This window comes from Egretta garzetta, unplaced genomic scaffold (genome assembly GCF_000687185.1).
Source record: "Egretta garzetta isolate BGI_Z169 unplaced genomic scaffold, ASM68718v1 scaffold259, whole genome shotgun sequence".
Classification (NCBI taxonomy): domain Eukaryota; kingdom Metazoa; phylum Chordata; class Aves; order Pelecaniformes; family Ardeidae; genus Egretta; species Egretta garzetta.
In genome coordinates this window covers 1932154-1946175 of record NW_009260770.1, presented here as the reverse complement: position 1 = coordinate 1946175, position 14022 = coordinate 1932154, and the positions used below count along the sequence as shown (strand labels likewise).

The window sequence follows — 14022 nt, the reverse complement described above, 5'->3', positions numbered from 1 at the left end:
TAAATTACTGCTTCTAGGTCTGTAGCTTTTACTAAAAATCCTAAGTACAGATCTGATACCTAACCACATCAGCTTTGTGTTAGTGGACTCTTTAATACTTGAGGAGTCTCGTTTCTTATTAGAAGGAACTTAGACCTTAGTAAGCACCTTTGCATTCAAGAAAGTCATAAAGAATACGGAGAAAAAATAATCTATACCGCACTTGGATGCTGCTATTTAGGATCAATTCTATCACACATGGGATCGATTGCATCAAAAATAGTGTGACCAGCAGGACTAGGGAAGTGATCATCCCCCTGTGCTCGGCACTGGTGAGGCTGCACCTTGAATACTGTGCTGGAGCGTGTCCAGAAAAGGGCAACGAAGCTGGTGAGGGGTTTGGAGCACAAGTCTTAAGAGGAGCGGCTGAGGGAAATGGGGTTGTTTGCTCTGGAGAAGAGGACACTGAGGGGAGACCTTATTGCTCTCTACAACTACCTGAAAGGAGGGTGTAGCTAAGTGGGTATTGGTCTGTTCTGCCAAGTAACAAAGCAATAGGACAAGAGGAAATGGCCTAAAGTTGCATCAGGGGAGGTTTAGATTGCGTATTAAGAAGAATTTCTTCACTGAAAGGGATACCAAGCATTGAAACAGGCTGCCCAGGGAGGTGGTTGAGTCCCCATCCCTGGAGGTATTTAAAAGATGTGCAGATGTGGTGCTTAGAGACATGGCTTAGTGGTGGATTTGGCAGTGCTAGGTTAATGGTTGGACTCTATGATCTTAAAGGTCTTTTTCCAAGCTAAATGGTTCTATGATTCATATATTTTTAAACATGAATATCTTCATGGTTTTGGATCCCAACACAAGGAAATTCACTGCAGGTCTCTGATTTTGAGAGTAATAATATCTCTTAATCTGTCAGTGAGGTTAGGAATCTGCTCCGTTAGGTTTTTTCATAATACAGGTACTTTCCCACAGAATGACTTTATAAAACCATACAGTGTCAAATATTTTTGGCCCTGTGGAATCTCTCTTAGTTGGTGATAACTTCAGAGAGCAAAGCATTCTTCTGGTGTTAATGCCTAATGTGGTGGGTTGACCCCAGCTGGTGGCTGATTCCCCCCCACAATTGCTTGCTCACACCCCCACAGCGGGATGGAGTACAGGATTGGAAGGGCAAAAGGGTGGGGGCAGGGACCGGTGAGTTGAGATAAAGACAGTTTTAATAAGGGGAGAGGGGGGTAAAGCGATGCAAAAGCAATCACACACCACCAGCAGACCAATGCCCAGCCAGTCTCCAAGAAACAGCTACTTTGGAAAAATTCCCCCCTGGTTTTATTGCTGAGCATGATATAGTATGAATTCTCTCTTTGGTCAGCTGGGGTCAGCTGTCCTGACCATGTCCCCTGTCTACCTCTTGCCCACCCCCAGCCTACTCTCTGGAGTGGCAGAGTGAGAAATGGAGAAGCCCTTGACACTGCTCAGCGATGGCTAAACCACTGGTGTGTTATCAATATTGTTCTGGACACAAATCTAAAAATACAGCACCATAGGGGCTGCTATGAAGAAAACTAACTCCATCCCAGCCAGACCCAGTACACCTAGCTAGAATGTGACTTTAGACAGCAAACAGGTTGAAGTTGCAGGCTTTCATTTTCAAGGTGAGGAGCCACAGATGTTACAAAAGCAAAACTTCAAATTGGACTTGATAAACTTGATTATTTATATTGGATGGCAATATCAATATTAAGGGCTGTCTTGTTTTATGTACCCTATTTGCTTTCTGGAATTTGTAACATTGCATATTATATTTGTTTACTAGAGTGAAAATGCTAGTGAGCTGAGCACAACAATAATCCGAGCCAGCCCAACTCCTTCGCAGGAACATACAAATGAAAATCTAGAAGACCACTCATGTCAAAGAAATAGAAAAGAAGCGCACCTTAGTATTGAGCAGAAATCAGAAGAAAATGAACTTGCAAGTCTTAAAAGAAAGCTTGTTGATGAACTGGGTCAAGAACTATCCAAAGAAGGTTTTCCGAAGAATGAAAAGCAGTTTGCATCTATTCCTTCAAACATGGCAGCAAACCATAAAGAGCTAGATCATGTTAAATCAGCTTTACCAAGTAAATGCCACATCTTTCAGCCACTTTCTGTTAATGTTGATACACAAGAAGAGTGGCAGGATCAAACAAGCAAAGCACAGACTCAAGTATTACCATCCTTGAATGTATTGCCCGTATACCCTGGATTAAACACTCACATGCCATTCGGTCAAAACTCATCTTGTGAACAATATGTTCCTATTTCAAGCTTCAAATCCCATGTCACTGAGAGTCAAGCAATTTCTTCTGTTCCCACGTTGCTTACAGGACGTTCTCTTGCAACGACTCCATTTGCACAACAGCATCTGGGAAATATACCATCTACTGGAAATACAGTTTTGTCTCAGTTTTATGGCTGCAGCTCTGCAGGTTTTGGTCTTTCAGCGGGGCTTCCTTGTTCTGGTATCCCAGCAGCACATGTTGACAATCCACTTATGGTAGGAATTCCTTTAGGCCCAAATATTGGTCCTGGCTCTTTGGGTGCAGCTTCACTTTGTAATCCACACTCTACTTCCTGGGACAAGAATATCTTAAACATAAAATCATGTACTGGGCAACCTCTTGGAGCTGGTACAAATGAGTGGGAGCTGTCAAAGTCACCTGGTATTGGTAAGTGTGTCTTCTGGAGTGTGTTTGAAATTCAGCTGCGGATGAAATGACAAGATAGTGGGGTTGAAGGTTTGAAGTTGTGACAGTTTATAGGTTATTTTCTATTTATTGTTCTAAATCATTGATCTTGTTAGTACATTTTAAAATAGTAAAATTTGAACAGTCTTACTATTTGCCTGTTTTTAATATACATAATTTCTAGGTTTTTGTACATATTTCTGAACTCTGAATGTCTATGTAATCTAAACTTTTTGGTAAACTTAATTTCCCATGATGCTAGTCTTAGTTTGTATTTTCACCTTCAGACTTGTGCTAAACTTTCTTTTTTGGAGGGGAATAAGTATGTGTGGCTTTAAAATGAAGCTTGTTGCTCAAGTAACTAAAAGTGCTTCAGGTGATTATGTATGTCTGAGAAGTCAAATTTGTAATTTGACATGAGTGCCCATTAGTGGGTTTCTGGATGTAATGAAGACTCATTCTCAGCGTGGCAGAGAACTCTTACCTCTGTTTGAGTTTTGAGTTGTCATTAAAATGTTGCAATTCCTCTGAAAGAGTTATTTTGAATGTTTTAGAAGTAAGGACTTCCTGGAAGTAAGATATTTGAAGCAGGATTTCTTTTTGATTTGGTGATAACTTTTGATGACTGCACTTTTACAGCAAAAATATACTCTAGGACTACTCATTATTTTCTGTAGAAAAAAAAATACCTGAACACCTTTTGAGGTAACGGTTATACTCTGGTAAAAAAAGATTTGCCTTTTGGTTGGTGTAAATGTTCTAAAGAAGTTGAAATACTGATATTCACATTTTCTGAGTTGGGCTAGTACTGATTAAATTGTGAACACTGAGTATTTTATATAAGGTGCGTGTATATATATACTTTGTGGGTTAGTGTATGTATGGGATGTGTTATTTCCGTCAGTATTGTTGTTCATGATGGTAGAACTCCAAGTGAGATGCAAATTAGAAACAATTGATTGAAATTCTGAGTATCAGGCTTGTGGAGAATGTTCTTATGAAAACTGTAGGAGTCAAACATTTCCTTGCCATAATGAAGCACTAGTCAGATGAGTTTATAGGCTTGCCATGGTGGCAGACTGGATATTGATTTGCTTTTGGGTACTTGGAACTAACAGGAGCATGTTTTCTTCCAAAGGACATGTGAAAGTACCAGAAGAATTGAAGTTCCCTAATGCCTGTTGCGTGGGAATTGCATCACAGACACTTCTTAGTATTTTTAATCCAACTGAACGGTGGCTGCAGGTCAGCATTGGAATACTTAGTGTTTCGGTTAATGGGGAAAAGGTAAGAGATTTTTTTTTTAACAAAGCTATAGGAATAACAGTGTAGTCTTACCACATGTCATATGTAAAATCAGAGCCTCTGTACAGATTTGTAACTTTTTCCCACTTCATAGTTAGTATGCACAAAAGCAGTGCTACTTCTTTCAGCCAGGCCACCTGATTTATTCCAACAAGTAGGCATAGAGAGGTAAATGACACATAATGGTATTGACTTGTAGAATTGTTTTGTGTGTGTGAAGTGTGGTAGGTTTAAATTTACTGCTTATTCATTCCCACCTTTGTATGCAAGAAAGGCCAGCCCTAGAAAAGAAAGCCTCCACGCTGAGGGCTGTTACTGCCAAAAAGTTTTGTGCAGTTTGTTCTCATTTTTTCTGAAATCAGGATATCATGTGACAGAGAATGAGAAATATTTGGAGCAGACTTCAAGCTAGATGGGTTGTTCTGTGGGTTATATGTAGTTTGTAGGCCATAGGTCAGGCACCTTGCACTTTAATTTTGTTAAATTCTATCTACTTCTGTCATCATAGTAATAGTTCCAAAGGCAAAAGATCTCAAGAACGTGGGAATGAGTTAGATTAAAGGTCCCTCAGTATACATTAATTTCCTTTACTGATGAATACTCTTTGTAGAGAAGAATATAGCAACTGAACAAGCATAGTATACTCTGAGCCTCTGGCAGTTTGATGCTTTTGAGCTATATGTTATTTCTGTTCTTACTAGGTTTTGGTAGACTGCTCTGTATCTGGTTAATATTTTGAAATTGTGTAGAGTTGTCCACCGTTCAGTTCAGTTGTGGATTCTATGCACTGCTGCTTTTTTCCTTTTTTTAATCTGGTTCTTGCTTTGATGGTCCTTATTACTGAGAAATAATGGACAATAATTCACTTTATACATCTCTGCTTGCAAGTCTTATAAATCCTTATCATATCCCCCCTTAGGTATATTTTCCCAGCAGATGTAGTGTGTGTCTTTCCAGGAGTATGACTTCTGGTTTTGCTCTCATTTTCTCTGAATATTTCCTCTTTAAAAACCACCAAACCACAATTTTGTGTTTGTGTATATATACATGTGTGTATGAGTGTTAAGATTTTTAACATATTTTTTGAGTCACTCAGTATCATGAGGCTCTTATGCAGCTGTTCAAACCTGAGATTCTGTTGTACCAGGAGGTAATTTTTTTAATGAAATTACTTTGCAGTTGACAGGCCCATTTACAGTTGTTTCCATGAATAAATATATATTAATTTGATTTGTTTGCTGCACAATATAATTAAACTCCATTTTTTTCAGTCAAGTTAACTCTGAGATACACTGAGTATGACTTGCAGTCTGTCACTCCTGCTTGAAGATTATCTATGAATATGCTCACAACAGAAACTTTAAGGCATCTGGGCTAGGATTTACTGGTGACCTTCATCCACTGACCTTTCAGTTACTCTTCCACCATATTGCTTCCTCCCATCTTTGGTGGCAGAAAGTACCAAGCAGAATTGGCTTTGTTTATTTTGCTGCTGTCCTTTCTCAAAAATCAGGGTTTTACTTATGAATTCCCTTGCAAATTTAATAAATACTATAATCCTGGTGTTAATATTTCACTACATGCTGGTAAGAAACCCCAGCAATTTTCAGGCTGACTTTTCTAACTCTTTTAAATTAAAAGAAAATGCCTACACAGTTGAGTGAGATGGAAGCGGGACATGAATATGAAGGTGTAATAATTAATATTAAGCAAAAACATATACAAAATGTCTGTGTTGAGCAGTATTGCCAGATAAACGTGGTATTTTAAAAGAAGTTGTCCTCTGGCAAGAGGCCTGTTGAAAATGACAAAGGTTTTGTTTTTCAGATGGATCCTGTGAAATATCAATGCCTGGTTTTCAAGAACAAAACCATCGTAGGACCCTATTCTACCAATGATCTGAAAATACTTTTCTTACCTTGTCATTCGGGGATCTTTCAGTGTATTCTCAATGTTTCATCTTGGCCAGTTTCTGCAGATGCCGAGACAATTGTTCAGGCAGAAGCTTTGGCGAGTAGGGTAGTTCTGACAGCAGTCGCTGAAAATCCTAATTTAGAAGTAAGTAGCTGCTTACTCTATTTTTTTTCTGTTGGAATTTTATGAATAGTTTAATGACACTGGAAAAGAATAGGAATGCAAGGTTGTTCCTCAAAAGAACCTGGGATTTCTTATGTTTGGAGTGGGGAGGGAATATAGGAGAATGTTTATGAGAAGCTTATATAACTATCTAGGATGTTCTAGTTTTGGAAAAGCACCTAGCTGGAAATGAGGAATTATTTTTATTTTAAATTAGCCTAAATAATTTGGTTGTGTACTGGGTTTTGGTGGATAAATATTGCACTAAGATTGGCTCAATTGGCAGAGGCAAAATATGTGGGACTTAAACAATTGGATGTAACCCCTTTTGATATCAAAGGAAATGTGTTTCTTAGTCTCCTCCTACCCCTGGTAGGAGTTGTGTATTTTACGTGGGTATAGCATGAAGAGGTTGGAATAGAGGAATAACATTCTTACTTTCCTGGTGCTTTTGTGTGGTTGTGTGTTTTGGAAGTTTTCCTTCCTTGTAAGTTCTGCTTTGCCTTAAAACCAGGTGGAAACAGGAAAAAGAGATCATCTGGATTTTGGTGACTTGACTTCTGGCAGTTGGAAGGCTCTTCCACTAAAACTTATCAACAAAACCCATGCTTTTGTGCCAATTAGACTTATTATTAATGCCGTAAGTACAGTGAACTTCCTGTATGTGAAAGTTAACTTCTTGTGATACTGAATTTTAATACAAAAACACTTTGTTATATGTTATTAAGAAACATACCCTGGACACTAGATGTAAGATTCCCAAGAAATCTTTGGTTAGTCAGGAAGTAGATTTTTTTTTTTCTTTTCAGTGTACTGATCTGATTCAGCTGTAATGGTACCAAAATAGTGGTGGTTGGTTGGGTTATTTTGGTGTGTTGTTTTTTTTTGGTTTGTGTGTTTGGTTTTTTGCTTTTTTTTTTTTTTTTAACAGCTCAGCCAGCTGAGCTTGTCTCTTTTTGCTGTGGAAGGGTTTCTGACTATTTTTAGAGGGTTTACTGGACTATCGCATACCAACTGAAACTGCAGGTTAATCTTAGATTGTTTTTTCCACACTACTTAGATCATTCAGAACTTGCCTTGTATTTCTCAGCTTTGTCAACATTGTCAGTTAGTGAAATAAGAGATTTAATACTTTATTTCTTTGACAGAATGCAGTGGCTTGGCGTTGCTTCACGTTTTCCAAGCAACCAGTTAATCCTTCTAACGAACAATCACTTCAAATGGATGCAGTTTCTCAGATAGCCGCTCCATCAGTTGTAAATCATGTGATACATGCAAGCTGTGATGGGCAAGTGAGTAGTTTGCAGCTGACTGATTCTTCCTGTTACTTGCTGTCTGAAATGATGGTTCTGAATATTTGGGTTGATAGCGATGATTTTTGGGGAGTCTACCTATTTGAACAGTAGAGTTTTGTTGCTTTTTTTTTTTTTCTCAGTAATTCTTTCCCTCCTCCACATACACTGAGTCAACCAATTTCTTTTTCAGGATCCTGAAGCTTTAACAGTTTGGGTTCTGTTCCATGCACCTAAGAAGCAAACTTCTTGTTCAGGTATAGCAATTTTATTTTCATTTCAACTAAAACAAATTTGACTTTTAGAATTGCAGGAACAGGCTGCAGATTTGAAATGAAACATTCTGTCTTTGGTTTGTGTTCTAATATTTTGGGTATCATATTCAATTTTAATAACTGAAGGAGGCTGAATACTTCTAAATCTTTTAGATGTTAACAGGGGTAGTTATACTTCAGTATCAAGCTTGTACGAAGAGGTTACCTACTACAAGATGTGTGGAATTTGCTTTACTCCTTTTGCTAAGGGAATTAAATCATGACTTAAGAAAACATTGCACTGGTTGCAAAATAGATAAGAAATTTGAAGAAACCTCTAAGTTTTTCTGGCTTCCTAAATAGGAAATGTTTGGCTAGTATGTTAAGATGGTTTTTTTGCTTGCTTTAGGGACAATTTCAGCCACATTTGCCAGCAAGGTAAAAATCTTAAATGAGATCCTGTGAGACTTTATTTAAAAGAAGAAAGTGTTGCCAGAGTAATGGGGAGACTTTCTGTTAATATTGCCACAACATTAATATGTTAAGATTGGACAGTAGCTAAAGTGAGACACGCATCCATGGGAATGGCCTTTGCTGCTAGCAGACTTGCTTGTTTTTGTTACTCCTGGAATTGTTCCTAGATTCCTTGGGTCCAGCGGATGAATTCTTGGCAAGAGTTGATGTGGAAGTGGATAGTCCAGGACCTAGCAGTGTAATTAAAAGTATTCCTCTCCGAGCAAGAGCTGGAACAGCAAGGATACATGCTCCAAAGGACTTACAGGTTCGCATGTATTTACAAAGTGTATTTTAGTAATAGTTTGCCTTTCCTCACCTACTTCTTCTGTAATGTTTGCTTTTATGATATATGTATGTATATACACATACACACTTCTTTACCTTTTCCAGAGGATACATCTGTCTACTAGTGTGGGTTCAACAGCCAAACAGCAGCTGCCCTTGAAGAATGCTGGCAACATTGGTGTATATTTGAAAGTTAAGGTAGGTTGGCTTCTCCCTCTTGAAATCATGAGTTTTGCGCTGTTAATGTTGTATTGAAACTAGAGCCAGTCCTTGGGATCCTAGCTTAACTGTGTGGTTTGACAAAAGGTTTACAAGTTTACATAAGGCAATCTGGAGCACAGGTTATTTTTTCTCCTATCCTTCCAGTTTTGGGCAGATGAAACTGGAAGAAACAGACAGATCCAGTCTATTAATATATGGCTCTGAGGCTGGTGTCATTGCCAGAGTTTTGGGTTTTTCAATAATGGGATGGCCTACACAGCACCAGGCCTGCTGGCAGCAGATGGGATTCACCTTTCTCAAAGGAAGAAGAGGGTCTTTGCTCACAGCTAGCAGGTCTCATTGACAGAACTTTAAACTAGACTTGAAGGCAGGATGGGGGGGATAGTATCAGGCTTGCCTGTAACAAACTGTGATGGTACGCCAAGGTTAGAGGGACAGGGTGCTAGCAAGAGCCCTCAGCCTGTTGCTTTGAGCCCTGCTGGCTATGTTGGAGCACAGTTGATGTCTTATGGAGATGAGCCAGGGGTTCCTGAGGATAATAGAAGCCAACAGGGAAACACCTTGAAATACCTCAGAGGAATTGAGGGTATTTCTCTAAGAAGGTGACATGGCCGACAGCCCAGCTGTAGTGCCTCTACACCAATGCATGCAGTATGGGCAACAAACAGGAGGAGCTGGAAGCCACTGTGCTGCTAGAAAGCTACGACCTAGCTGCCATTATTAAAACTTGGTGGTACGAATCCTATGACTGGAGTGCAGCTATGGATGGCTACAGACTGTTCAGAAGTGACAGGCAAGAAAGGAGGGGCAGAGGTGTTGCCTTCTACATCAAGAAATGGATAGAGTGTGAAGAGCTGTCTCTGAAGAATAGCCACGAGCAGATTGACAGCTTTTGGGTAAGAATTAGAGACCAAGGCAACAAAGGGAACCTGGTGGTTGGTGTTTACCACAGGCCATCCTATCTAGGGAAGCCTATTGACAGCCAATGACTCCAGCTACAGGAGTCATTGCACTTGCTGGCTCTTGTCCTGGTGGGGGACTTCAACCACCCTGACATGTGCTGGAAAAGTAGCGCTGTGAGCTGTAGGCAATTTGGGAGACTCCAGGAATGTATTGAGGGTAACTTCTTAAGCCAGGTACCTTAGTACAGCCCTACCAGAGGGGATCTGGACCTATTGGTCACCAACGCAAGTGAGCTAATCAGTGACATCAAGATTGGAGGCAGCCTGAGCTGCAGTGATCATGCACTGGTGGAGTTCATAGTCCTGAGGGATATGGGTCAGGCAAAGAGTAAAGTCAGGACGCTGAATTCTAGGAAACCAAGATTCCAGCTCTTCAAGGACTTAATTAGAACCCCCTGGGAAACTGCCCTCAGGGACAAAGAAGCAGACCAGAACTGGCAGATCTTTAAGGATGCTTTCCATAGAGCGCAAGAGCTCTCGATCACCAGGTGTAAGAAGTCAGGAAAGGAAGGCAAGAGAAGGGCTTCTACAGGTATGTCATCCAGAAAAGGAAGGTCAAAGAAAGCATACCCCCCCGATGAACATGACTGGTAACAACGAATGAGGAGAGGGCTGAGGTACTCAGCAACTTTTTTTGCCTCAGTCTTCACTGGCAACCTCTCTTCCCACACATCTCTAGTGGATGGACCACAAGACTGGGGGAGAAAAGTCTGTTCCACTGTAAGAGAAGGTCAGTTTTGTGATCACTTGTGGAACCTGAACATACATAAGTCTATGGAACGGAACCTGATGAGATGCATCCCAGAGTGCTGAGGGGATTGGCTGATGTAGTTGCCAAGCCACTTTCTGTGATATTTGAAAGGTCATGGCAGTCAGGTGAAGTCCTTGGGGACTGGAAAAAGGGAAACGTTGCACCCATTTTTAAAAAGGGTAGAAAGGAGGACCACGGGAACTACCAACCTGTCAGCCTCACCTCCATGCCTGGGAAGATCATGGAACGGGTCCTCCTAGAAGCACGTGGAGGACAGGCAAGCCAGCATGGCTTCATCAAGGGCAAGTCTTGCCTGACTAACCTAGTGGCCTTCTGTGATGGAGTGCCTACATCAGTGGACAGAGGAAGATCTATGGATGTTGTCTATCTGGACTTCTGTAAGGCCTTTGACATGGTCCGCCACAACATCCTTCTCTCTAAATTGGAGAGAGATGGATTTAATGGGTGGACTGTTCAGTGGATGAGGAATTGGTTGGATGATTGCATCCAGAGGGTGATGGTCAATGGCTCAATGTCCAGATTGGAATTGGTGACAAGTGGTGTCCCCTCAGAGGTCCATATTGGGACCAGTGCTGTTTAATATCTTTATCAATGAAATGGACAGTGGGATCGAGTGCACCCTCAGCAAGTTTGCAGATGACACCAAGATGAGTGGTGCAGTTGACGTACCTGAGGGACGAGATACCATCCAGAGGGACCTTGAAAAGCTTGAGAAGTGGGCCCATGTGAACCTCATGAGGTTCAACAAGGCCAAGTTCAAGGTCCTGCACCAGGGTTGGGGCAGCCCCTGGTATCAGTACAGGCTGGGGGATGACGGGACTGAAAGCAGCCCTGACGAGAAGGACTTGGGGGTACTGATGGATGAAAAACTGGACTTGAGCCAGCAATGTGCGCTGGCAGCCCAGAAAGCCAAATGTATCCTGGGCTGCATCAAAAGAACGGTGGCCAGCAGGTCGAGGGAGGTGATTCTGCCCCTCTACTCCGCTCTGGTGAGACCCCACCTGGAGTATTGTGTTCATCTCTGGGGTCCTCAGCACAGGAACGACATGGATGTGTTGGAGCAGGTCCAGAGGAAGCCACAAAAATGATCAGAGGGATGGAACACCTCATCTATGAAGAAAGACTGAGGGATTTGAGGTTGTTCAGCCTGAGGAAGAGAAGGCTGCGGCGAGACCTTATTGTGGCCTTTCCATATTTAAAGTGGGCTTATATAAGAAAGATGAGGACAAACTTTTTAGCAGTGCCTGTTGTGATAGGACAAGGGGCAACGGTTTTAAATTAAAAGAGGGTAGATTTAGACTGGATATAAGGAAGAATTCTTTTACAATGAAGGTGGTGAAACACTGGAATGGGTTGCCCAGAGAGGTGGTGGAGGCCCCATCCCTGGAAACATTCAAAGTCAGGTTGGATGGGGCTTTGAGCAACCTGATCTGGTTGAAGATGTCCCCCATCATTGCAGGGGGGTTGGACTAGATGAGGTCCCTTTTAAAGGTCCCTTCTAACCCAAACTATTCTATGATTCTATAAAAACAACGTGAAATAGCAGAGATTACTGGAAAAAGCATATGGGAGTTTTGTTGCTCAGCTTTGGTTATATTTGTTTTTAACAAACATATTTTTATGGTTTTTAACAAATAGATTTTAACAAGTGTTTAACAAATATGTAAAAGTAGTGAATCCTGTGCTGCACAACAGGTGTTAATTAGCTAGTGGAGTAAAGCCCATTTAGAGCAATCAGGAGTCTTAGCATTGGGAAACATCTTTATTTTCTAACAAAACTGCATTAGTTTTCGGTGGACATCTTGCCAACTCAAGTATGAAGTGAGTTCTTTTCAGATATGTGATTTCTTTACTTGACTTTAATTTTCTTGAGAATCCATGGAAAGTATGGTCCCAGACTGAAAGATGACTAGACACATTTGAAACTAGCATTTCAAGGCCAACAGAAGGAGCAGTTGATCCCCTTTTACGTTTAAAAAATACAATTGAGGGTTGTGAGCCCATCACTTCCTGGAGCACAGGCCATGAAAATAGGATGCGTGACTAGTATCACAAAAGCCGCATTAACATGATGATACTGGATACTAATTGGTACCAGTAATGGTTGGTACCACCATTGAGACTAGTGATGTTACTTCATTAGTGGTTTACCATTGCCATGTTGTACTTAATGTTAAATTGTTCAAATCTCTTTGTGGGCCCTTCAGTGTTGTATACACAGTTGATGTCTTAAGATGCCTCTTTTAGAGGTGTCCTGGTTTTGGCTGGGATAGGGTTAATTTTCTTACTAGTAGCTGGCATAGTGCTGTGTTGTGGATTTAGTATGGGAAGAATGTTGATAACACACTGATGTTTTAGTTGTTGCTGAGCAGGGCTTACACCAGTCAAGGACTTTTCAGCTTTCCCTGCTCTGCCAGGTGCACAAGAAGCTGGGAGGGGGCACAGCCAGGACAGCTGACCCCAGCTGGCCAAAGGGCTATTCCATACCATATGATGTCATGCTCAGTATGTAAACTGTGGGGACTTGGCTGGGGGGCAGTGACCACTGCTTGGGGACAGGCTAGGCATCAGTTGGCAGGTGGTGAGCAATTGCATTGTGTATCACTTGTTTTGTATGTTCTTTTATCGTTATTATTATTCTTTTCCTCTGCTTTTTCATTAAACTGTCTTTATCTCAACCCACGGGTTTTACTTTTTTTCCCAAATCTCTCCTCCACCCCACTGAGGGGGAGGGAGTGAGTGAATGTCTGTGTGGTGTTCAGCTGCCTGCTGGGTTGAACCACAACAACAGGTATTTGTAGTATAGTGTCCAACTTTTTAGAAAAGTTTAACTAGTGCAGGGTTATGGGAGAGTTATGAAGGTGCCAGGTGCATTTGAATAGTCTGAACTGTATGTACAACAGATGCACAACAAAATTGTATTATAGGTTGTAGAAATGTTTACTCCTTTAAAATAAGTAACCAACCCTCCCTTTTCCCCTTGCCCACCTTCAGACATCAAATCAGGACAGCTGCTTTGCTGTTGAACCTGAGGATCTTTTCCTTCTTCCTGGAGAAGAACGAGAAGTGACTGTCCTGTTTTTTCCAAAAACCCTAACGACTACAGAAAGGTAACATAACTACTTTTATGCTGCCAATTTTAGACAGAGCTACTTTTGACCTTAAGGTCATGAACAAATTGAGAGTTTTGCCAATAAGGGAAGCTTTGGCTTCAGTTGTTTTTGTGAGAGTCCTCATTCATTGCAAAGTAGATTTTTGCTAGGGTTCACCTGTTCTGTAGATTCCTTGCCTCTTTGCGGTGCATAGCTTAATGAATAGCTGATATTTCCCTTCACAGATCAACAGATGTCCTGAGACTTGTTTAATATAAATAAATGGAGTAAGTCCCTGAAGCCCTTTATTTGGTACTTGTTTCTAAAGTACAGCAAAGCTTTAAAATATTTATCTTCAGCAGCCCCATCAGTTGCTTCCCTATTCTTCACTCTGCTGAGACAAGGGAAATGTTATTTCTATTTTCATATGAAAAGACTCAAGCACAGATCAGGATCAAAAATACTCATTAATTTTGGCTGCCATAATCAAATAGAAGTTCAGCTGTAAATCCTGTATAACACTAATGCACATGTT

General features: G+C 40.9%; 1 protein-coding gene across 1 annotated transcript in view; it reads left to right on the top strand.

Annotated features, from left to right (window-relative positions):
- CEP192 (centrosomal protein 192) overlaps positions 1-14022 on the top strand; it is an 80241-nt gene that overhangs the window by 28454 nt on the left and 37765 nt on the right. Inside the window, exons 18-26 of the mRNA XM_035901632.1 lie at positions 1802-2693; positions 3850-3998; positions 5844-6074; positions 6607-6732; positions 7241-7384; positions 7578-7641; positions 8280-8419; positions 8545-8637; positions 13390-13505. Of these exons, the coding sequence (XP_035757525.1) occupies positions 1802-2693; positions 3850-3998; positions 5844-6074; positions 6607-6732; positions 7241-7384; positions 7578-7641; positions 8280-8419; positions 8545-8637; positions 13390-13505 (1955 nt within the window). The remainder of the gene's footprint in view (positions 1-1801; positions 2694-3849; positions 3999-5843; positions 6075-6606; positions 6733-7240; positions 7385-7577; positions 7642-8279; positions 8420-8544; positions 8638-13389; positions 13506-14022) is intronic.